Source organism: Vigna umbellata, chromosome 4, assembly GCF_029865625.1.
Source record: "Vigna umbellata cultivar VRB3 chromosome 4, Vumbellata_1.0, whole genome shotgun sequence".
Taxonomy (NCBI): Eukaryota; Viridiplantae; Streptophyta; class Magnoliopsida; order Fabales; family Fabaceae; genus Vigna; species Vigna umbellata.
In genome coordinates, this window is record NC_142168.1 from 29,778,671 (window position 1) to 29,802,414 (window position 23,744).

The 23,744-nt window shown below is 30.4% G+C and overlaps 2 protein-coding genes and 1 pseudogene across 3 annotated transcripts; 2 read left to right on the top strand and 1 right to left on the bottom strand.

Annotated features, from left to right (window-relative positions):
- Positions 1-5,279: 5,279 nt before the first annotated feature.
- Positions 5,280-6,335, top strand: LOC148199804 (uncharacterized; annotated as a pseudogene).
- A 2,068-nt stretch (positions 6,336-8,403) lies between these two features.
- Positions 8,404-12,271, bottom strand: LOC124840241 (uncharacterized). Its single transcript, XM_047316257.2, has 2 exons — positions 10,336-12,271; positions 8,404-8,918 (listed from the first exon to the last, which is right to left on the bottom strand). Exons 1-2 carry the CDS (start codon positions 12,269-12,271, stop codon positions 8,845-8,847), a joined length of 2,010 nt encoding a protein of 669 aa, XP_047172213.2. The 3' UTR covers positions 8,404-8,844.
- Positions 12,272-16,902: 4,631 nt separating this feature from the next.
- On the top strand, positions 16,903-22,667 carry LOC124840174 (protein TIFY 6B-like). 2 transcript variants are annotated; one of them, XM_047316199.2, is made up of 7 exons: positions 16,903-17,106; positions 19,831-20,024; positions 20,450-20,736; positions 20,869-20,959; positions 21,299-21,626; positions 21,848-21,908; positions 22,278-22,667. In XM_047316199.2, the coding sequence occupies exons 1-7, from the start codon at positions 17,034-17,036 to the stop codon at positions 22,402-22,404; spliced, it is 1,161 nt and encodes a 386-aa protein (XP_047172155.1). In that variant the 5' UTR covers positions 16,903-17,033; the 3' UTR covers positions 22,405-22,667. The 2 variants fall into 2 exon arrangements, with proteins under 2 accessions (XP_047172155.1, XP_087970705.1); XM_088114579.1 differs by lacking the exon at positions 16,903-17,106 and adding an exon at positions 19,306-19,701.
- The last annotated feature ends 1,077 nt before the right edge of the window (positions 22,668-23,744 follow it).

Below are 23,744 nucleotides of genomic sequence, written 5' to 3' on the forward strand. Positions count from 1 at the left end.
ATATGAAAACTATCATTCAAGTACAAATTCATGAAAACTGAATAAATGTAAATATTTATAACTCATATTGTATGATTTGGTAAACTATATTATTTATTAATAATGTATCATTATTTTAAGTGTTTGATCATTTATCACATATATCAAAATAGAACATAACTAAAATAAGACAACAATGGATAAATTATTTCTTCCAACATTTATTTTGATTAACTTTTTGTTTTAAGTTAGACTATCCATTCTATTCAATAAAATGACTTATATTTATTTTAACTTTGGAAATATTCATTATATATTAAAAAGTTATATTTAAAATATATATTTTGTTTTAGATGATTTATGATTGCACTATATCTAACTATATATTTATCATATGTAAATTTAACTAATATACGTAAATTTACACGGTAATGCACTAACATATATATAAATCTTCAGCTGTTTTTCTATACTGTCTACAATTATATAAATATTGAAATTGGTGAAAGGTAGAAATGAAAACATATAACAAAATATTTTTAAAACAATAATTATAGTGATTATTTCTTTTTATTATCTTATTTCAATGAGTTAAATGTAATATTTATAGTTATTTAGTAATTTATCTCAGAGTAATTTTAATATAGTACCTATCATTATATAGATATCTATATAATGATATAGATATCTATATAATTTATCTTATTTGTATTTAATTTGCAGTGTCGACGTCAATTGGGCAGCTATGAGTGTGGGTATTATGTAATGAAACACATGCATACCATTATTTGTACAAACATAATTGAATCATGGAATAAGGTATTAAAAAACTAACTAAATAATTTAACTATTGATTACAATATTGTTTTAACTCTATTATTTTTTTTTGGTAGATCTTTAATGATTCATCTTCCATGGAAGTTGCAGACATTGAAGACATTAGAAGGAATTGGGCTTCTTTTATTTTAAGTGTTAGTAGAAACTTAGCTACACTTCAATAGTGTAGGTACATTAATGTAATATTTGGATTTAATATATAGTTTTATGTATAAATGATGTATTAAATATTATTAGACAATTTAATATTTTAAATGATCTCTATTTTGTTAGTTTCATTTATTTTGTTAATTTGAAACTATATTGATTATAAATTGATTGGATGAACAGGAATATGATTATAATTTCATTGGATGAACAGAATATGATTATAATTTCATTGGATGTCAATTTGTAAAAATCAATTTTTTTTAAAAACATATATTATGACGTATTAAATAATGTACGTCATAATACATTGATTTTGAAAACAATTTATTATGATAGGTGAAAAATTGTACGTCATAATACATTCAACATATTATGATTGATAAAAATATATACATCATAATACATCACATATTATAACGGACTAATATATCTACGTCATAATACATTTCGCCATATTATGACGTACAAATGAAAATTTGTCATAATAAATTGTGCATATTATGACTGATTTCAGAAACTACGTCATAATATGTTCAAGCTATTATGACGTAAATTTCTGATAAGTTATAAAATGTGCAGACATATTATAACGCCCAGAACTATGTCCCTAAGAACTACGTCATAATATGTGATTTCTCTACGTCATAAAATGTGATTTTTCCATTAGTGGATGCTGGAATTGGTGAAAGGTAGGAATGAAAAGGAAAACATATAAGAAAATATTTCCAAAAAGCAATTATTGTGGCTATTTTTTTATTACCTTATTTTAATGAGTTAAATATAATATTTATAGTTATTTAGCAATTTATGTTGGAGTAATTTTAATTTAGCGTCTAACATTATACAAATATTGAAATTGGTGAAATGTAAGAATGGAAAAGAAATCATACAAGTAAATATTTCTAAAAAACAATTATGATGACTATTATTTTTATTATTTGTACTATATATTCCTTCCTTGGTTATACTAATATGGGTTTCATCATAGAGGCAATACAACATAAATTAAAAATTGATTAAGGATTTGTCATCTAGTAAGTCAACTCAACTTGACTCACTTATTAGTGAGTTTAAAATATCTGAACTTGGACTCACTAATAACGGATTAATGGGTTAAATACATTGATTCATTGGATCATTTAATTACAAGTTTCTTTTCAATTAAAAAACTAACATTTTTCTAACTCAAATCTAAATAAATTTAGTTCAAATAATGTTAATCTCCAGACAATTCAAAATAAAAAATACAATACAATATAATACAACTTAAAATCATCTTAAACTATAGATACAATCCAAAAACAAAATAAATAAGTATGTAACGTTTATGTATCACTTATCCATCTATAATATCAAAGTCTTGTAAAGATAAATTCACAATATTTTGTTCTCTTGAAATATTATTTTCTCTATCTCTATCTACAATACAATAAAAAAGATTGTTAACTAATAAAGCTCACTACAAATTTAATCCAGATGAGTCAGATTCTTAATGAACTAGGTTCAAAATTTCAATTTTTCTTTTTAATCTAATCCAACCTAAATCTATGGTAAGCCACGGGTTCCAACCTGTATTGATAACTGGACTATAATACTATAAAATAATTGTAAAATTATACTATTACACCATTAGACTGTTATATTATAAAAATATTATACTATAATATTATTAATATATTACTATTATATTATGACTATTAAACAATTTTACTATAACATTATTATACTATTAAACTATAATAATATAAGAGTATTACAATATTAGAGATAGTATTGTTAACATAACAATAAATTATAGGGTTTAATGTTTCGGTAGATCTTTATCTTCGTCCATAATCTCAAATAGGTATCTTTCTTGTTTGGTATCTCAATTGGGTCTTATTTTTGTAAAATTGAAATAATTAGAGACTTGTCGTCAAACTGGAGAAATAGTTGTTTAAGATTGGGTTATGTGGTATGGTCAGTGTATTGTTTAATCAGACGTGGCATTAAAAAGGAGTTTGAATTGTATTTTGTATTAAAAAATGGATTGCAAAGAGGGGAAATCAGATTTACCTAAGGGCAAACTGGGCAAAAGAAAATAAATTAAGTGTAGCCCTGCAATTGAGAAATCCAAATCAGATTGGGGAAAGAAGACTCGTATTAGGGTCCGTGGGAGAACAAAAAATCGTTTTTTGTTTGATTGGAAGTGCAATTTCTTCAACAACCATCAACCTGTGTAACAGCAAAATCTGCAGTCTCTGGTATGGCTAGAGTCGCATGACTCTTGAAGCAAGGTTCAGTTTTCTTCTAAATACCCCAATGAGTGGCATAGATCCTATCCAACATACACAGTCCATGAAATTCGTCCTCAATTCCTTTCAATACCAACACTAACCCAAATTCAATCTTCCATGGTTTCGTATCTTCCACAAAGCGAGATACTAATTCACCCTCTTCATCACTCTCAAGCTCATTTTTCACCTGCATAAAAAACCCCGAAGCTACCATTGCTATCTCATGCAGACACCATCGAACCGAAGCTGGTTATTCACGACAACCCTCATAAAAGAAAAGGTTATCTCCAGTTGTGGGTAGCAACTGGCCTCGGGTAGTTTTGGTGTTTTTTTTCTTTCATTAGTTCTTAAGTATCGCGGATGTAATGTTAGCACTTTGGGCCTGACGTTTTGTTGTTTTGGCAGTGGTTGGTATTTTTGTTATTATATTTTGGTATTAAAAGTAGTTGTTTCTTTGAGTTTTAAGAAAAAAGGAATTGTGGGTGATAATTAATGTATTACGTTAATTAATCTCTTTAGGAGATCATCGAGGAGTGCACTCACTTTTAGTGAATAGGAGAGGTTTTAACTTTATGAAAATGAATGATTAATAGATTCTTCATACAACTGGTAATGATTTTTATCCATAAGACTCTAGAAATAATGAGTTTTAGTTTTACTGGTGAACAAATGACAAGTAAGTTGTGTTTGAGTGGTAGTTGGAAACCTGATATTCATTTAGTTATCAAATAATTGAAGGTTTGAAAACTCTACCAAAGGGTGTAACTTCATTAAAAAGTGAATTTTAAGCCTAACTCAATTCTAAAAAAATCGAGACTTAAAACACACTTTAAACTTATCTTATCTCTAATTGATGTGAAACTACCAATACACCACCCTCACCTTAAGGTGTCTTGATATCATCACAAATCTCACTATGATAGGCTCTAACCTATGGTTTTGATATCATGTTAAGAAGTGAACTTTAAGCCTAACTTAACCTAAAAACCTGAGACTTTCAACGCACTCTAAACTAGTCTTATCTCTTGTTGATGTAAGACTACCAACACACCACCATCACCCCGAGATATATTGATATTATCATGGGTGAGACTAGACATTAATGAGTGATCCGATAACAGGTAGAATGATATGCTTAACAAACACAAATCTCATTATGAGATGCTCTAACATGTGACTTTGATACAATGTTAAGAAGTGACTTTAAACCTAATTTACATTATCTCTAATGGATGTGAGACTTCTAACTGTAATTATTGCGAAAGCAATTTATAAGGTGACTTAACTACTGCAAAAGTAATTTATAAAGTGGCTTTCTATGAGCTGGTGCCTTATGTTGAGATCACCTGTTTTCAATATTGTTGTGCGAGACAATTGATGCTATAAACGGTAGGATGTGGATATAATGTTATACAATATATTATTATGTTGTGGATTGTGATTGTGAATAAGATTGTTCGTGTGTTAGTTCATCCTTATTTTCTTTGTTTGTGACTACGATGATGATATTTTAATATGGGAGCAAATATTAGTACAAATAAAGACGAAGAGACACAACAATATGAATGGTTCTAGAAACGTGGGAGAGAATCTATTAATACTTTAGTAATTATATTTCGAAAAGGTTTATTATTTTTGTAAACATTGATTTTATTTAAGGTTAAAAATATTAATTTTTGAATTTGATTATATTTAATGAATAAAGTTTTAATTTGTTGTTAAGATAGTAGTATTAGATTTATGCTTTAATTATGGTTAAGTAATTTGATAAGATGTTAATGACAGATGTCACAATATTCAAAAATATTTATTTCAAGTATTATAATTTTGAAATTTTAAAATAAAAATATAAAATATATACAAAATTTCTATAAATTGTTAAATTATATTTAAATTTATGAATAGTTCTTATGATTTTTGTTGTCACTTTAAACTTTACATGCAAAAGGTAAACTACCTGTTATACTTGCTGAAAACCTAACTTCTATTTCTGTAATTACATCAAATTATTGAAAACTATTGTTGTTTACAGCAAAGATGTCGCTCTAAAGAAGTTTAAGGTTTTCTCTTCTTACTTTCATGCCCAAGATTCCTCCTTTTCTTCCAATCCTCACTTCCCTCTGTTGCTCTCACTCTCACTCTCAGACCTCCTTACACGATAAAGATATTTCACAATTTAATACCTGTTCCTTCTGTCTTCGAAATTGGAAAGATTTTAGGATTCTTTGTGAAGATGAAGCAGTACCATACTGCTATTTGTCTCAGTAAGTAAATGGAGCTCAAAGGGATTGACCATGACCTTTTTAATCTCTAACATCCTCATCAGTTGTTTCTGTCATTTGACCAATTGGTCTCGCTTTCTCTGTATTTGCCAAGATTCTCAAATGGGATTATCATCAAACTGCCACAATCTTAACTACGCTCATTTAAGAGGTGTCTCTTATAAGGGTGGGTCAAGAAAGCATTATAAACTTCCATGACAAAACAGTAGCACTAGGATTTCAGCTTGACCAATTTGCTTATGCGACTCTGATCAATGGATTGTGCAAAATTGGAGAGACTAAAGTTATCATCGTATTGCTCAAAACGGTTGAAGATCGATCACCAGTAATGTACAACATAATTATTCACTCTCTATTAAAAAATAAACGTCCAAAAGAAGCTTGAGATATATATATTCTGAAATGGTTGTCAAGGAAATTTCTCCTAATCTTGTTACCTACAATACTCTAGTTCATGGATGTGCTTAGTGAATCAGTTACAACAAGCGTTTGGTTTCATAAATGAAATGCTATCAAATAGCATCAGGCAAAAGGTTTATACCTACAATATATTAATTGATGCATTATGTCAACAAGGAAAGCTAAGAAAAGCCAAGAAGGTCTTGGGTGTGATGGTGAAAGCTTATGTGAAACCTAATGATTTTAGCTTTAATGCTTTAATGGATGGGTATTATTTAGTTAATGAAATGAAGAATGTGAACAAGTATTCCATGCAATGACCTGGATGAGAGTGAGCCCTATTGTTTGCAGCTACAGTATCATGATAAATGGACTCACAAAGAACGATAGGGTGGATGCGGCCTTAAATCTCTTTCAGAGAATGTTGGAAGTCCCACATCGACTAGAGATAAGGCCAAATTATAATATATAAGTGAGGTGCAAACCTCACCCTACAAGCCGGTTTTGTGGGGTTGAGTTAGGCTTAAAACCCACTTTCTAATATGGTATCAGAGCCATGGTTAGTGCCTATCCTAGCGAGTTCTAAGTGGACATTCTATTCTTCTATTCCACCCGCTATCGGGCCGTTATCGGACCACCCAATTTCTACTATCACGCACGAGATGTCTATACCTCGACGTGAAGGGGGTGTGTTGGAAGTCCCACATCGACTAGAGATAAGGCCAAATTATAATATATAAGTGAGGTGCAAACCTCACCCTACAAGCCGGTTTTGTGGGGTTGAGTTAGGCTTAAAAACCCACTTTCTAATATGGTATCAGAGCCATGGTTAGTGCCTATCCTAGCGAGTTCTAAGTGGACATTCTATTCTTCTATTCCACCCGCTATCGGGCCGTTATCGGACCACCCAATTTCTACTATCACGCACGAGATGTCTATACCTCGACGTGAAGGGGGTGTGTTGGAAGTCCCACATCGACTAGAGATAAGGCCAAATTATAATATATAAGTGAGGTGCAAACCTCACCCTACAAGCCGGTTTTGTGGGGTTGAGTTAATGATTATGGTTCTCTTTGAAAAGCATGAGACTGATAAATTAGAGACATTACTTCATTTATTAGAAGAATATGACCTCACTGTAACTCACGCTGCATATTGGATGTGGAATATATATATATATATATATATATTATTTTGTACCCTGATTGCTATAGAACTCCCGTTTTCTTTAACATTGCAATTTTATCGTAGAATTTGTCTAGCTGTTTGGTACAGGGGTTGAAATCAATGATTTCATTGTCTGTCCAGACCAAAACTTTGACCTCCCTCCCTACTTCTAAAACAATAATAGCTTTTTGTTCCAAGTTCATTTTACTTCTAGAGGTTCTCTACCACATAATACCATAGTGTATTACCTTATTGATATTGATATAACTTATTATACAATGTTTTCATAATTAAAAATGTTTCTTACGAATATTAAAAATCAATTCTACAAGTCATTGGAAGAAAGGATCTATATTTGGAAGTATTTTGGTGAAGGGAATAGGTTTTTTTTTGTATCATACTACCACGGTACCTTCTAACCTTCTCATTTGGAATATGTAAAATTTATGATTAAAATCTATCTAAGAATACAACTGAGAAGGAATAGAGTAATCATTAGATCAAATATGGGTGTTTCATGATACAAGTTTGCCTACTGATGGTAAAGAATTTCCAGAAAATATATCAGATTTAGATCTATCAAACTCAAGAACCATACTCATTTTTTTATAGTGCAGAGCCATATTACTTTCAGAATTAACAAGTAACTAACGGAAATATTGTAAGCAAGGGAAGAAAAGAGAAGAAAGGAAGGAGAAACGCAAAGAGAAATTCTCAGTAATTTGAGAAGTCTGTGTTAAAAAACAAGGGGATTAGTTGTAATATATACAACACTGTTAAAAGCAGAAACAGTAAACAATCTATTACACTGTTAAAAAACTGTTTGATGAAATATCTTGGTGAAAATTGAACGTGAAAAAAGTGGTATAATGGATGATAAAATGTAACAAAGTAAAACTATTTTGTATGTAATGAAGTAAACATGGCATATACGTGGATTTGGCACAGCGCAGGAACCAAAAATCAAAGAATAAAAGTAATGAAAACAAAAAAACAGAAACAGCTGCGTCAGTTATCACACTGAAATGGAATTCTGAATTGAACATATTGAAATTGGAATGCAATGAAAGTGAAATGAATTGAATAAATTAGAAGCAACAATTGAAAGTACTATTCGCCAATTGAAATCATAAAAGCAAACTAAAACTGGTCTGAACTAAATTTTGAAAACTGGAATAACCTTAAAAGCAGTAAAACCTAATTACGTAAATTAGCAAAGCTGTCAAATGAGCGCAGAATTGAAATCAAACTTATGTTTCGATCATTTATCTAAAGCTAAAGAATGTATCACTTTGAAATTTAGATGTGCAGAACTGAAAATATCTTGAATCCGAAACAGTGATGGAACCCTAAAAATGCAAGCCCGAAAACAGAGTTAACTAATTGTAAAAAAAAAAAACGTTAAAACTGTCCAGAAAATAAGCCTTATATATGCTGACACAAATATTTGAAAATTGGAAAACAGGATGCAATGGTAAAAAATCAATGATTACACTTGGTTCAACTTAACTACCACTAACAAATCCTACAAGTAATTCAATTACCAGGCCAGCAGGTAAATTGACTCTTCAAGCTTCTTTATTCAGCTCTTATCCAACATGCCAGCGCAAGTTGCATTGCTTGAAGTCAAACAGTTTCTTTCTCTTTGACTTGACAGCTACAAGTTGCTTGTGTTTTGGTTCAGCAGGCTTCGATTAAGTCTTTAATTGGCAGCAACAAGTTGAGCATATTACATGTTGTTCTTCAATGATGGCTCATAACTGCTCAACTCTAATTCTCTGCACCACAGCTGCAGTCAACCTCTTTTTTTTTCTTCTTCTGAAAAATCCTAAAATCAAACAAGTATAAATATATCACTTAGCTTGTCATATAACTATTCAAAAGGCGAGATATTATCAAGGAAAGGGGTAGGAATACAGTTTATCAAGAAAACAGAATTAATAACAGCAAAGATCCAGAATTGATAAGAAAGATTAGCTTGAAAAGGAAAATCTAGTAAGATTTAGAAATGTTGGTGTTTCCGTTCAACTAGAGCATTTTGTTCTGATGTTTCAGTACAAGTAATTTGATATATAATGCCTTTAGAGCTCAAGTAATCACTCGCCTTAAATTCCAAACCATTATCACTTCTAACACACTTAACAATTTTCTGAAACTGAGTTTTTAAATACTCAATAAAATTGATCAAACAAGGTAAAACAAGTATGATCACCAACAATAGTAAAAAAAAATATCAGTATCCGTTTATAGAAATGCTAGAACATGGTCCGCAAATATCCACATGTATGGGATCAAAACTATTTTCAACATGAGAATTACTAGCAGAGAAAGAAAGTTTCTTCTGTTTAACAAGATGGCAAGTATCACAAATAAAATCTTTGCTACTATGAACAAAATAATATTTGCATTTCATTATGTCCATCTCCCAGTAGATAGATGTTGATCTTACATGCCAAAGATCAATATTTTGTCTACCATTTCTCAGTTTAACAGCAGTAGTAATTTTGCAACAACACTGATTATTTTGTAAACAAAGAGCATATTATTGAATTTCACTGATTTATCAATGGCCCCTCGTTTCATTGAATTGAAGCCTATTTACATAATAGAAAACTTGTAACGAGTTATATCAAAATATCAATAAGGTAATATGGTATGTTTGTACACTTCTTAAATGATGTTATTATGTGGTAGAGAACCTCTAGAAGTAAAATGAACTTGAAACTTTTGTCCAACAATTTCCCCACCACGTGCATCTATTATCATGGGGACTGGAGTTGTCCCAAGTAAATTCACTATTTTTCTTCCTCGTCCCCCCAACCTTATTTTCTTGCATACTTAAACTATATTTCTATATGAAAATGTGATTTATACAATAATTAAAGAAATATGGCTTCCCTGAGATGTAACACTGAAAGCCCTAAAAAAACATATTTGGGCTCTGACGAACATGAATGTAGAATATCAAACGGTTAAAAATAAAAAAGCCACGAAGATTTTAGACACAGGGAGGGACGTCACCGTTTTGGTCTACAAAGACAATGAAATCATTCATTTCAAACCCTGTTCTAATAAATTAAATAAATTCTACAGTAAAAATGCAATGTCAAAGAAAAAAGAAGTTCTATAGCAATCAAAATGCAGGGTACAAAATAAAAAAATAAAAAATTATCAACTCCACAGTATGCAGCATGTAAAAAATAAGTTGCACAAAGGTAAAACTCCCGTAATAAATAGGATTTCACCTTTTATCAAGTCTCTAGAGATCATTTCACGAAGAAATGCCTCTGCCTTATCAGTCTCGTCCTTTTCAAAGAGAGCCCTAATCATCATTTCAAAAGTTACTGCATTAGGCATGCAACCACTGTCTTCCATTTTGGACCATAAGTTCAGCGCCTCATCAAGCAAACCCTTGTTACAAAGACCACAGATCATAGTAGTATAACTACATACATCTAAAGGGTAGCCTTTAATTAAAAGATCCTGAAAGATCTCTTGTGCCTTCTCAAGTCTTCCCCCTCTGCACATTCCATTAATAAGTATGTTCCATGTATACATTTTCGGCTGAATTCCTTTTCCGATCATTGTTTTGAATAATTCAAATGCCTTGTCTACATCATAGTTTTTGCATATAGCATCTAACAAACAATTGTAAGTGATTGTGTTTGGTTGTTGATTTCTATCATGCATCCGGTCAATAAGATCCCAAACATAAGATATTCTCCCAGATTTGCAAAAACCATCAATAAGAATATTGTAAGTTACTGTATCAGGAACCACATCCCTTTTCTGCATTTCCTGAAAGAGTTTGTTGGCCTCGTCCAACCTATCGTTCTTTATGAGTCCATTTATCATGGTATTGTAGTTGTATACAGTAGGACTCACTCCTATCTGGGTCATTACGTTGAATAATTGTTTAGCCATCTTCACTTCATTAATCAAGCAATACCCCTCCATTAAACTATTAAAGCTAAAATCATCAGGTTTCACACAAGCTTTCACCATCACACCCAACACATTCTTGGCTTCTCTTAGCTTTCCTTGCTTACATAATGCATCCATCAATATATTATAAGTATAAACATCTGGCTTGATGCTATTTGTTAGCATTTCCTGACTGAGTTTTATGGCCTCATCCAACCTATCGTTCCTTATGAGTCCATTTATCATGATATTGTAACTGGATACCGTAGGAGTCACTCCTATCTGGGTCATTGCATTGAATACTTGTTTAGCAATCTTCACTTCGTTAATTAAGCAATATCCCTCCATTAAAGCATTAAAGCTAAAATCATCAGGTTTCACATAAGCTTTCATCATCACACCCAACACATTTTTGGCTTCTCTTAGCTTTCCTTGCTTACATAATGCATCCATCAATATATTATAGGTATAAACATTTGGCTTGATGCTATTTGATAGCATTTCATTTATGAAACCAAAAGCTTGTTCTAACTGATTCAGATAGCAAAAGCCATAAACTAAAGTATTATAGGTAACAACATTACGAGAAATTTCCTTGACAACCATTTCACAATACATATCATAAGCTTCTTTTGAATGTTTATCTTTGAATAGGCCATCAATAATTATAGTGTACATTACTGTTGATCGACCTTCAATCCTTCTGAGTAATTCGATGGCAACTTTAGTTTTTCCTATCTTGCACAGTCCATTGATCAGTGTCCCGTATTCGAGCTGAAATCCTAGTGCTACTACTTTATCGAGAAAGTCGAGTGCTTTCATGATCTCACCCTTATCACAGAAACCTCTCAAGAGTGTAGTTAGTGTTATGACATCTGGGTGATAACCCCGTCTGAGAATCATGGCAAAAACAGAAAATGCTGAGGCCAATTGGTCTAAGTGACAGAAACAATTGATGCATATGGTGAGAATAACAAGGTCAGGGCGAATTCCCTTAAGTTCCATTTGCTTAATGAGAGAAATAGCAGTAGGATAGTGCTTCATCTTCACAAGGAATCCCAAAATCTTTCCAAATTCGAAGATGGGAGGAACGTTACGCATACGAAGCAAGCCATTGAATTGTGAAATGGCTTCGTCGTGTAACGAGGTTTGGGAGTGAAACTGAGAGCAACATGGAGAAGTGAGGATTGGAAGAAAAGAAGGAAACTTGTGAAAGGAAGGAAGAGAAGAAAACCTTAACATTCTTGAGAGCGACATCTTTGCTGCAAGATCGAAGTTAGGTTTTCAGCACGAATAAGAAGTGTTCGTAGTACGATTTGCATGGAAGTCCTAATTGGCTAGGGATGGCAATTGAATTGGCAAAAAAAAAAAATCATAAGAAATCATAAATTTAAATATAATTTATCAATATATATACACATATAACAAAAAGTATGTAAATATGTTGTATTCTTATTTTATTTTTAACTATATTTTAAAATTATAATATTTTGATTAAGCATTTTCTGTATATATTATAATAGTAAAGAAAGAAACATTAAAAAATTAAACTATTTATATACTTAAAATTAATTACTCCACAACATAGTTAAAAAAAAAATTCACCTAAACTTATGTTATATATTAGCGATTGAATATCGAAAATAATAATAGAAAAGCTGTATTTCTATTTTTATAATTTATAAATGACTATAAATATTAAATTTAACTCATCAAAATATGATAATAAAACTAAATATTCACTATAATTTATTTTGGAAAATTTTTCATGTATAATTTCTTTCATTCCCACCTTTCACCAAGTTTAGCTTTGCTAGTGTAGAAAAATCTTAAGTGTTAAATACAAAAATATAAACATTCAAATTCAACGGATTAAGAAAATTAGTTCTACTTTAGTATGTGTAGATTTCAAGATATATGACCAGATTCTAACCGTGGTTTGATTGTTGTTTTTTATGAAAAACATGCACAAATGCAGTTAACAAAACCAACATAGGGATAACATTGAACATCAAGATAATGACACTAAAATCAACCATTATAAAAATGAATAACGAAGTTCTATATTTTGTAAGAAATTACATCACCTCTGATGCACCTTTTGATCCCTGTCTCTGATTAGGATCTTTTGTCAATAGTCTGAAAATTCACAGTGTCAGGAACTAAATGAAAAATATTCAACTATCTTAGACATGAGTGCTTAATCAAGAATAATACAAAAAAAAAGCATGTTATCAGAAAAAGTACAAAAAAACAACATATAATATACCGACCAATAAGAGAGAACTCCAATCATATAGAGGCAAAATTGACATGAAAAAGAAACTTCAAAACCATCTAAAAAATTCATCATACAAAGAAGCAAGATTTTTTAATGTAGAATTTGTCTATCTGACTGGTACAGGGGTTGAGATAAATGATTTCAAAATCAAAAAATAAAAGAATAAAAGTAATCAAAACAATAAAAACATAATGAGCTGTGTCAGTTATCACAGTGAAATGGAATTCCAAGATGAACATATTAAAATTGGAATACAATGAAAGTGCAATGACTACAATAAATTAGAAACAACAATTGAAAGTACTATTCGCCAATTGAAATCATAAAAGCAAACTAAAACTGGTTTAGAACTAAATTTTGAAACTAAGTTTTTACACACTCAATAAATTTAATCAAACAAGCTAAAACAAGTATGATCACCAACAATAGTAAAACAATATCAGTATCCATTTATAGAAATGCTAGAACATGGTCCGTTAATATCCACATGTATGAGATCCAAACTATTTTCAGCATGAGAATTACTAGCAGAGAAAGAAGGTTTCTTCTGTTTAGCAAGATGGCAAGTATAACAAATAAAATCTTTGCTACTATGATCAAAATAATATTTGAATTTCATTACGTCCAATCTCCCAGTAGATAGATGTTCTGATCTTACATGCCAAAGATCAATATTGTCTCTACCATTTCTCTGTTTAACAGCAACAGTTGTATTTATCCAGCAAGACTGATTATTTTGTAAACAAAGAGCATATTATTGAATTTCACTGATTTATCAATGGCCCCTCGTTTCATTGGATTGAAGCTTATTTACGTAATAGAAACTAGTGGCGTTAAAAAGAAGTTGAGCTGGCTAACGATGAAGTGCTATGTCATTTTTTTTTTTTTTACACTACACTGAATCAATCTGTCCCTCACCGTTTGGTCACCATCATTATACAGTCGTCATAACCGTTCGGCCATTACCAATACTGTTCGGTTACCATCACCATTCAGTCATCATAACCGTTTGACCATTACTAATATCGGTTGGTCATTATCGTACGGTAAGGAACAGATTGACTCTGTAAAAAATGACATGACACTCCACCGTTAGCCAGTTCAGCTTTTTTTAACGTCGTTACTTTTTAAATATGAAAAATTATGGTTTCCTAAAAAAGAAATGACAAAAAAGTACCTTAGTTTAAAAGATATAAAAACAAAATCACTTCATAATTTAAAAACTAACAACATATTTAACCCTTAAATTAGAATCTAAAATTATTTTAAATAGTGAATGAATAACTTTTTTTTCTAATAGTGTAATATTTTCATTATGTTATAATCAATGACTTTGAAATCAGTTTTATCATAATTTTATCTTTAAAAAATATACGAATGAATGAAAGAAAAAAAAATTAAATTTTTTAAATTTCGAACAGAATTATTAGATGTGGTAAAAATTTGTTGTTTATGTTATTGATACGTTGGGATAAGTGAAAAAGAAAATTTGCCTACTGTGTGTTTTTTTTATTTTTATTAAGAAATGTTGGAAAAAAAATGTCATTTGTAGAAATTAGTTGAATTAATTTATAATAACAGATTGGTAAGAGATTCTCATAAGACAAAAAATAATACTATGATTTTTTTTAATTAATACAGATTGGTTTATTTTAAATTTCAAAACCTACAGCAAAAGCTGTTTTTGTCTTTTTCATGATTGGTAACATAATCAGATAATGACTTAAGATGATTGTGATGATTAAAGTAAGAAACTATATTACCCAGAAAAGAAACAAAAATTAGATTAAACCAATTTTTACATGATTAGTTAAAAAACAACCTCGACCAATCAAAAATATATAAACAATATACAGAAAGTGTTTATTTTTATTTTATTGTTGTGTTCATATTATACATTAAATATTATATATATATTATTAGTACCGGCTGTCACTTTCCACAGACAAATCGAATCCAACGCTTCCTCGTGAAACGTTTAGCCATTAAAATAATAGAAAAAAGTTTTGATGAATAAAACATTAATTAATATCCAAACATGTGAGTCCAAAGTCAGAAAATAAAGGACGGTACTTAATTAATCTTTCTACGAATATATATATATATATATATATATATATATATATATATATATATATATATTATTTTCTCTTTTTTCTCAAAAGAAGGGCCATAGGCACATGTCTCAAACTGGTTGGCTTAAAGTTATTAAAATAGATAATTGTTTTGTTATAAAAAGCTAAACAAATCAAATTGAAATTGAAAAATATAGATTTACTTTATTAAGAAAATAAAAACACACTTGTTCCTTTTATAAGAGTTATCCATTTTAAAAAATTATAGAAAATGTGAATTTTTTTTAACAATAAATCAAGCCTTGTGATAGATCTCAAAGTTTATAATCTAGTAATACCTGAAATGATAAAAAAAATAAAATAACTTTTTACTTTATCATTCTAATCTAAAATAGGTTAAATCTTATGAGTTAATTTAGTTCATTATAGTTTTAAGTCGAATTAGATTAAAAAAAATTATAAATTTTGACATGAATAAAAAGTAATCTTGATTTATTATTCATCACTCAATTCATAAATTTTAAATATTAAATTATATTAAAAAACTAAAAATTTTAAATTTTTTTATGTATAAATGTATTTGGATTTATTATATTTTTATGATTTTAGATTGTATTTAAAGTTTAATACATTTTGAGTTATATATAGATTTTATTTTATTTAGATTTTAATTAAAAAATTATAATTGAGCAAGTAATTTTATTTAACCAATCAACCTAGCCGGATAAAATTCAAAATTTTTAAATTTGTTAATAAGATTAAATTAATTCATTAAGTGATTAATTTATAGTAGAACGAAAAAGATAGTTAGTTTTAATAGTTAGATTTATAACTTTGTTTATGAAAAGTAAGATGTACTTTGAGTTGTTTATTTTACTTATTAGTTCCAATTTCATACAATTAATATTAACTCTTATAATTTCTCATGCTTTTGTATCTATGTTCTCAAATATAAACTGGTACAAAGTAAAAAATATTTTTTAATCTCATATTTTATCACTTAATTATTACTATTATTATTATTTTATAAGTTTAACCATTCAATCTTATTCACATATTTCACCACTAAATTTTTAATTTTCATTACATATTTTATCATTTCTTTTATTATCTATTTTGTGGTTGTATTATTATCTTTACACAATTTATTATAATAATTACAATAAAAAGATGTCATATTTGTCAACACTTTATCATAGTCATAAAACATTTAAAAATTTTAAAAAATATGATAATAGGAAAACCTTAAAGTTTATAAAATAAGAATAATTAAATGATAAAATATACAAGTAATTGTTTTATATATGATTGGTTGGACTTCAGTTAGCATCCTTAGTTTCACAAGTGAGCATCAGTGCACCAACCGGTTGGACCGGTCAATCAGTATGATCAACATGGAATAGAACCGAATCTAATTTAATCAACGGTCCAGTATCAATGATTCGAACCGGGTACACGTGCATTTTATTTTTGCACACGTTGATTTTGTCCTTATAATTATATATCTCTTTTGTTCTCTCTTGTATGTTTCTTCTTCTACCATTGTCTCTGCTCAGCTTCCAATCATTCACAAACTTCTAGTTTTTTTAATCTTTTCTCAAACTCCTGTTCTTTGGGTCACTAGCCACAGAAAAATTCTTCAGGGTCTCAGATTTCTTGTCAAATGGAGAGAGAATTTTTTGACTTGAGTTCCAAAAACATGAAAGATGATGCTGCTAACAAACCAAAAGACCCAGGTAGCACTTTCCACCATTTTTCAAATTATTTGTATAATTATTCTATAAATTTAAAACTTTGCACTTCTCATGTTGGTTTGAACTTGAAAGTTCTGCATTATCTTAGGAGTTAGAAAGCCAGAGCCTTTTTTTTTTGAAGTATTTAGAATTTTATTATTGTTGTTCTTTTTTGGATAGTTATGTTATGCAGGAGGGAAGAAGAAGAATGGAAATTTTGAGTTTTTGGATGGCAATATTTTTCAGTTCCATTTTTGGATATTTTTGACACCCCTTTTACTCGGTCTTTCTTGATATACTATTAGTGGCTTATTTTCATACAAATAAGAAAAAGGAAATAGCTTGTATTTCTTTCTAAAAAAGAATAAAACATGGAGGAACAGAGGAAAAGAAGAGTGCTTTAGAGCCCATGTGCCACAGAAAATATAGTGTGGGGGTTCTTTCTTGGTTTGCTTTTTTCTTTTACCCTTTTATCTTAATAGATAAGAACTAGAGTTTTAACTTTAAGGCTTCTAATTCTAAGTGCCCTTTTAATAATAAGGATGGGGAATTGAACCTATTCAAACATGAAGCTATAGAGTGAAGGCATTTTATCTCAAAGTTGCAACCTAATTATAATGCATAACTACATCAATTAGGTGAAGTATCAATCATATATGGAGCTAATTAAAGAAAAATCTTGATAAGTGGGGTAATTGACCCATTTGGCTTTTATGTTTTAAAGTTGATGTTTGATGGATGGAATGGTGGGGCATGGCAAGCTGTATACAGTTACCTTCATCTTCCTTGGGTGTCAGTGTATTGTGAGATGGTCAAACTTAGGTGACACTTGTTTTAAGAGGATGAAGAGAAGAGAAAAGCACTTTTGTGCATGTTAAATAGTATGGAATTCAACAACTAAAAGTGAAGGGTTTTGACTTAAAAAGAAAATATTATCATATGGATTTAGTTTCTTACTTACTGTGTATAAAAAAAATTAGAGTTGTAGTGGAAGAACAGTGTAAATACCTTTTACTTATGTATAAGCTATTTATAACATGAAGATGATTTTTAATTAGTTGATTTGATAGATACTGTAAAAAAATTTTTACTGTGCATAAAAATTAAACTCTAATAACTCAGATCTTTAAACCAATAACAAAACTAATGATAAAAGTGCAAGTAGGGGGGGAATTCTTGGTGTTTGTCATAAATTTTTTCCGAGACATCAGTCTTTGAGGTTATTTTTCAGAATTTGATATGTATTTTTTATTAATATTTTTTACTTCGTTGGATGTTTTAATTCGCTATTATTTTATCTCTCTGATATATATTTGTTTTCATTGAATTTTAGATATTTAAGATCAGTATTTAGAGACCAATGATATATTTTATTAAAAAAAAATACTATTCAGTACATTTTCGATGATAAATAATCTTTTGTTCTCTTATTTCACATTTTACCAAGACCAAGTAATTTGCAGTAAAGCTTCTTTTCCTTTAAAAGAAGAGAAGTAATGTACAATAAGAGGGACATGAAACAGACATTATTGATTTATTAGATATGTCTGGTACATAATAGAGACGTGTCATTGGTTGTCTCTGGTGCTATTTCTTCTATATTTTATTGCAGAATGTGTCACTTCTTTTTCTTGCTTTCATATTCATCTTATGATATGCATTATTGAAATGATGGAGACAATCTGGTGTAATTTAGTATTAATATTATGGATTCTGATGTATGAAAATCATTTAAAAAGGATAAACATGTGTACACATTTTTTTAATATACATTAACCACCATTTATATTATATATCCGAGGTTAACATGTGCATGCGTGGTGCTAAAATAATATTTTATGTTGAGAAATAAAGAAACATCTTCAATGGTAGTAGTGACTAGCTGTGCGCAACAAGGTTTGCATAAAATATTTTGAGAGTGACAGCATAAAATATTGTAGCATGATATAATAATTGCATTTAATAAGGTTCACCATTAAATAATGGCAAACTTCACGAGGAGTTAATATATATTTATATTTTTCTATGGTTTATAAATTTGAATTTCTAAACTGTGCCTGTTCAGATGCTGCCGACATTTACTATAAACTAAGATGGCCACATCCTCACATGTGAAATAATTAAATTATGTAAATAATAGTACAAGGACTCTGGCTTCTTATGATTAAAGTGCTTTTGGAGCTTCTATGAAATAGTTTTATGGTAGAGTAATTGTTTCAAGTGTTTCATTGCTGTTTTTGAAGTTGTTCTGAGCCATTCAAGTTGTTAGTTGTACCTTCATTATTTGCTAACATATTTATCTTTTCTGTGGGGGAAAACTGTTGAGAAATAGTCTGTGGTGTGGGGACATATTCTCATTTGTTTGATATTGGTTTGCCAGAGGCTGAAAGTTTTTCTAGTAGATAATGTCTGTCTTTGCTTAGGTTCTAGTGGGCATGATTAGAGTATTTTTCTCACTAGTTTAAAGCACCTTGAAGACCATTATCATTATCCTGCTTCATATTGTTTGGATTTGGAAAACAGTTAATCTTTTCTTTTAGTTTATACTTTACCTGTATTTACATCTCAATCAAAGAGCGGAGCTTCTTTAACTTTGAGGTATCTATGATTCTATGAATGTGTTTTCTTATCATCTTTATTCACAGATGGATTTTCTTCTGCACGGTTTCGATTCTCATGAGCTTGATCTAGTGTTACATATACCTTTTTTGTCCTAATTTGATGCAGCGAGGAGTTCAGGAATGCAGTGGTCATTCCCAAACAAGGTTTCAGTCCTTCCTCAGTTCCTTTCCTTCAAGACCAATCAGGAAGACAGGCCTAGAAAGACTATTATTGATTCACTAGCTTCATCTGGATATATGAACATGCCATCTAAAGAGGCTTTTGAGTCTAACCAGAAACCATTTTTGGGTGTGGCTCAGGTTTGCTTCTTCATCTTTTTCGTATTAAAAGACGCTTTGAACTTCTTGTGAGTAACCAACAAAAGGCCTAATTTCATATTTCATAGAAATTTCACCTAAAAGTAGAACATTCTCAAACTGTGGTGCATGCACCATTTATTCTATCTTACGAGTTTAATTTCTATGCACGTTTTGAATAAACACTTTTACTCTAGCAACCCATTAAAGGTAATCATTGGTATGATTTTTAAGGTGCTTATTGTAAAAATACACAAACTTATCATATATAGTGCCATCTGATCGGATGATAATGTAAAATTGTTCTACACTGATTGCATACACGATCTACTCCCGTCTTACAATTGTGAAAGGTATTTTTCACTTTGTTTTTTGCATTTTTTTTCTGAAGCTAATTTTTCCTTATTTATTACTTTCATATTTTATAGAGAAATTTGTACATAGGCAAGCATAGTGCAGGAAACAAACAGGGAAGGACAGTTTATCCAATGCAATGTATTGATGCACAATCTGCATGCCTTCAGGAGGCAAGAATATTTTCAGTTTCCAACCAATCAAATCAAGTGAGTCCTGCTCTTCAGTCTAATCTTGCTACAACCGGATTGAACATGGTCAATTCAGTCATAAAACCACAACCTCTTGGTTCCAAATCCTCTGGCACACCTCTATCTGTTCTTCCATCAATAGGTTCCATTGTTGGATCCACTGACTTAAGGTATTACAAGTTTAAAACATTTAAAAAGTTGTAATTTTCAATTTCACGGAAGATACACGCTCAAGATATATGGAAGTGTGATGTGATCTTGTTGAACAATGTCACATCTGAAAATTGTTGTTTTTCCTTCAGGAATAGTTCCAAATCCTCTGGCATGGCTACACAGCTCACCATTTTCTATTCTGGTTCCGTATGTGTTTATAACGACATAACTCCTGAGAAGGTATAGTTTTCTAAAGTTGTCTTAACTATTCTAAACCCTGAAGATTTGGTTTTGTACCTGACCTAGTGCAATAAAACTTTAGTTGTTATTGGCTTAATTCTGTTAAAACTTCTTATCAGTTTTGCTAACCATGTTCACTATTAAGGAACCAAAAGTGAAAAGGTTTTATTAGAACTTGCAACATTTGTTGTTATCAATGCATTAAAAGGCGTGATTTTCAATCAAAATTTTCTATTTATGGATTTCTGAGCTAGTACCCTTAAGTCAATAGGTGGCATAGTCATTGTATTCAATATTTGCAGTTTTAGTTTTCTGATTTTCACTTTCCATGACCATTAGGCCAAGGATATAATGTTAATGGCTGGAAATGGGTCTGCCCCAACTCAGAAAATGGCAATTTCCACAGCTAAATTGCAGACAGCAGTTTCTATTCCCTCCAAAGATGATGGTTTCATTATGAGCCAATCATATTCTCCCTCACCCCTCCCAACCTCTCTCTCATTGACCTCTCATGTCAATTCTCAGCCAGGAGCAGGAACTTCTAGCTACAATAAGCTTGCAATGATAAGACCAATAGTAGGATCTTCAATTGCCCCTACTAACCATTTGGAGTCCCCTATCGTTGTTGGTTCTGTAGGATCTGCATCTAAGGAAAGTGCTCAACCAGGTACACTATGCCTAGTCTCTTTTACTTTTTAGTACTCTTTCTATTTTTTAGATAAATCATTTTGACCCCACAAAATATTGAGTGGTTCCATTACATTTCACCTAATACTATAGAGTTAAAGTTTCCTACTTACTAGTCTTCCTCGACTTTTAGTAGCAAGTATCTTTCACCAGTTTATGTAAGGCACTGTAATGAACTGCAATGTTTTGTTGTGTTTACAGTATACTTGCCTCAGGCACGCAAAGCATCCTTGACTCGGTTTTTGGAGAAGAGAAAGGAAAGGTAATTTTTGCAGATGCTCAATTTAAATTTTCTCAACCCCTTTAGAATCTAATTAGCACCCAGTGTAAAAATATTCAGCAAAAGATAGAAGTTTAAATGTGTTCTTATGCTATATTATAATCAAAGAGTTTAATTCATATACATTAATACAGGGTATCAAACATTTATAAACTTCTTTCCTGGAAAACATGTTTCCATGTTCTCCATTTGTCTGGTCAACTTTGGTGGTGCCAATTGAACTTTCTGTCGTTAAAAATTACACACACACACACTCTTTACCATGTGACATAATACTGATAATAGCTCTATATTTTTCAATTCTCTTGTAATGAACTTGTGATGTTGAAGCATGTTTTTGCATTGACTCAGGATGACGAGCACATCACCATACTTTTATATGAGCAAGAAATCATCTGAAAGCTGCTCATCTGGATCAGACAGTGCTAGTTTCTCCCTTAACTTCTCTGGATCCTGTTCTGTACCAGCCACCAACTAGCCCTACATACGTGAATGGAAGTTTAGATTTATATACTTCTGTAATTGTAAGATCACTTTTTTGGTCGTTGATAGAGAAATTTGGTAGGCATTTTTGTCCTTAGTATTTTCTTTTGGTTTCTGAGCTTTTCATAGTTATTACTTTTTGTAGCAATACTTCACTACAAAGTTCCTGCAAGTCTTCATTTATGATTTTTTTCAACTTTTATCATAATGTATAATTATTTCGTTTATACATAATACAATGAATAATCTTCAGATTCATTATGGCTATTGGCTGGATAACTGACCAATGATTAGTATATTTTTAGCTGATACATGTCTAATTACATGGCCAACAAGAAAATTGGCTTAATTTCTTTGGGCAATTTCTGGAGGATTCCATTGTGTTTGGATATAAATTGATGAGTTATATGGAGTAAAGTTTTTATTTTTAAAGAAACATGGAGTTAAGTTAATATAGTGTAATGATATTTCTGAATCTTAATTTCAGGTGATAACAGAGAATCTGTTTTTATTAAAATATGATTCAATAACTGTTGATCTTCATATATGTTTGGTTGATGAAGTGTGAGACACACACGTTAGGGGATTGCACTAATGCAAAACCAACATATAAACGTGCATGTTTTGTGGAACAGCATTTGTGCCACAAAAGAGAGGAAAGAATAAAGAGCTTTTGATTCCATATCATTTGAGGTTGTTGGTTCTTTGTAATTTAGCTTACGTTCTAACTTTTTTGCATGGATGGTAAAGCATCAAAGAGGGGTTTCACAAAAATTTTCTTGTGTACAATCCACATGGGTGACGGCAATTTATAAGCAAATGACGTATATTTGGGCATTTCAAAACCTTTGTTTCTTGTTTTATCTACATACATTTCATGGTGCTTATCCTTTTCAAGCGAATAAAAGGCAAGCCCTTTATATCCCAGTTGATTCTGTAGGAAACTTATTGTTCTCTTGGAAATCACAAGCATATATTTGGAAGTGTAACGTATATAAAGTTTGACTAGTCATTGTCATTCATGCATGATTTCTAGTGTTGTCAAAATAGGTTAGAATTCGCGGGTCAATCCAGTTCACCACTGGTTCGGATCAGGTTAGGTTGAAAAAAAATGAAATTTTTTTATATGAGTCATTTTTCAATTCGGTTCACCCGGGTTGAACTTGTGGTGAATCGAGTTGGCTCACCAATTCATCTAGTTTAATTTAATTATTTATTATTTTGTGTTTAAATATTATTTGTTAACATTTTTTTTATTGTATTGTAAATGTGAATAAAGAAAAAGATGTTTCTAAGAGATCAAAATATTATAAATTTATCCATTCAAGACTTTAA

What these genes read in the sequence shown, in the direction of transcription:
- LOC124840241 (XM_047316257.2), bottom strand. Translation starts at nt 12,271, where the DNA reads ATGTCGCTCTCAAGAATGTTAAGGTTTTCTTCTCTTCCTTCCTTTCAC. An exon ending in CTCTAGAGACTTGATAAAAG is followed by an intron (nt 8,919 to 10,335) that starts GTGAAATCCTAT and finishes GTTTGATTTTAG; the next exon opens with GATTTTTCAGAAGAAGAAAA.
- LOC124840174 (XM_047316199.2), top strand. Translation starts at nt 17,034, where the DNA reads ATGGAGAGAGAATTTTTTGACTTGAGTTCCAAAAACATGAAAGATGAT. An exon ending in GTTGGATCCACTGACTTAAG is followed by an intron (nt 20,737 to 20,868) that starts GTATTACAAGTT and finishes TTTTTCCTTCAG; the next exon opens with GAATAGTTCCAAATCCTCTG. An exon ending in ACGACATAACTCCTGAGAAG is followed by an intron (nt 20,960 to 21,298) that starts GTATAGTTTTCT and finishes CATGACCATTAG; the next exon opens with GCCAAGGATATAATGTTAAT.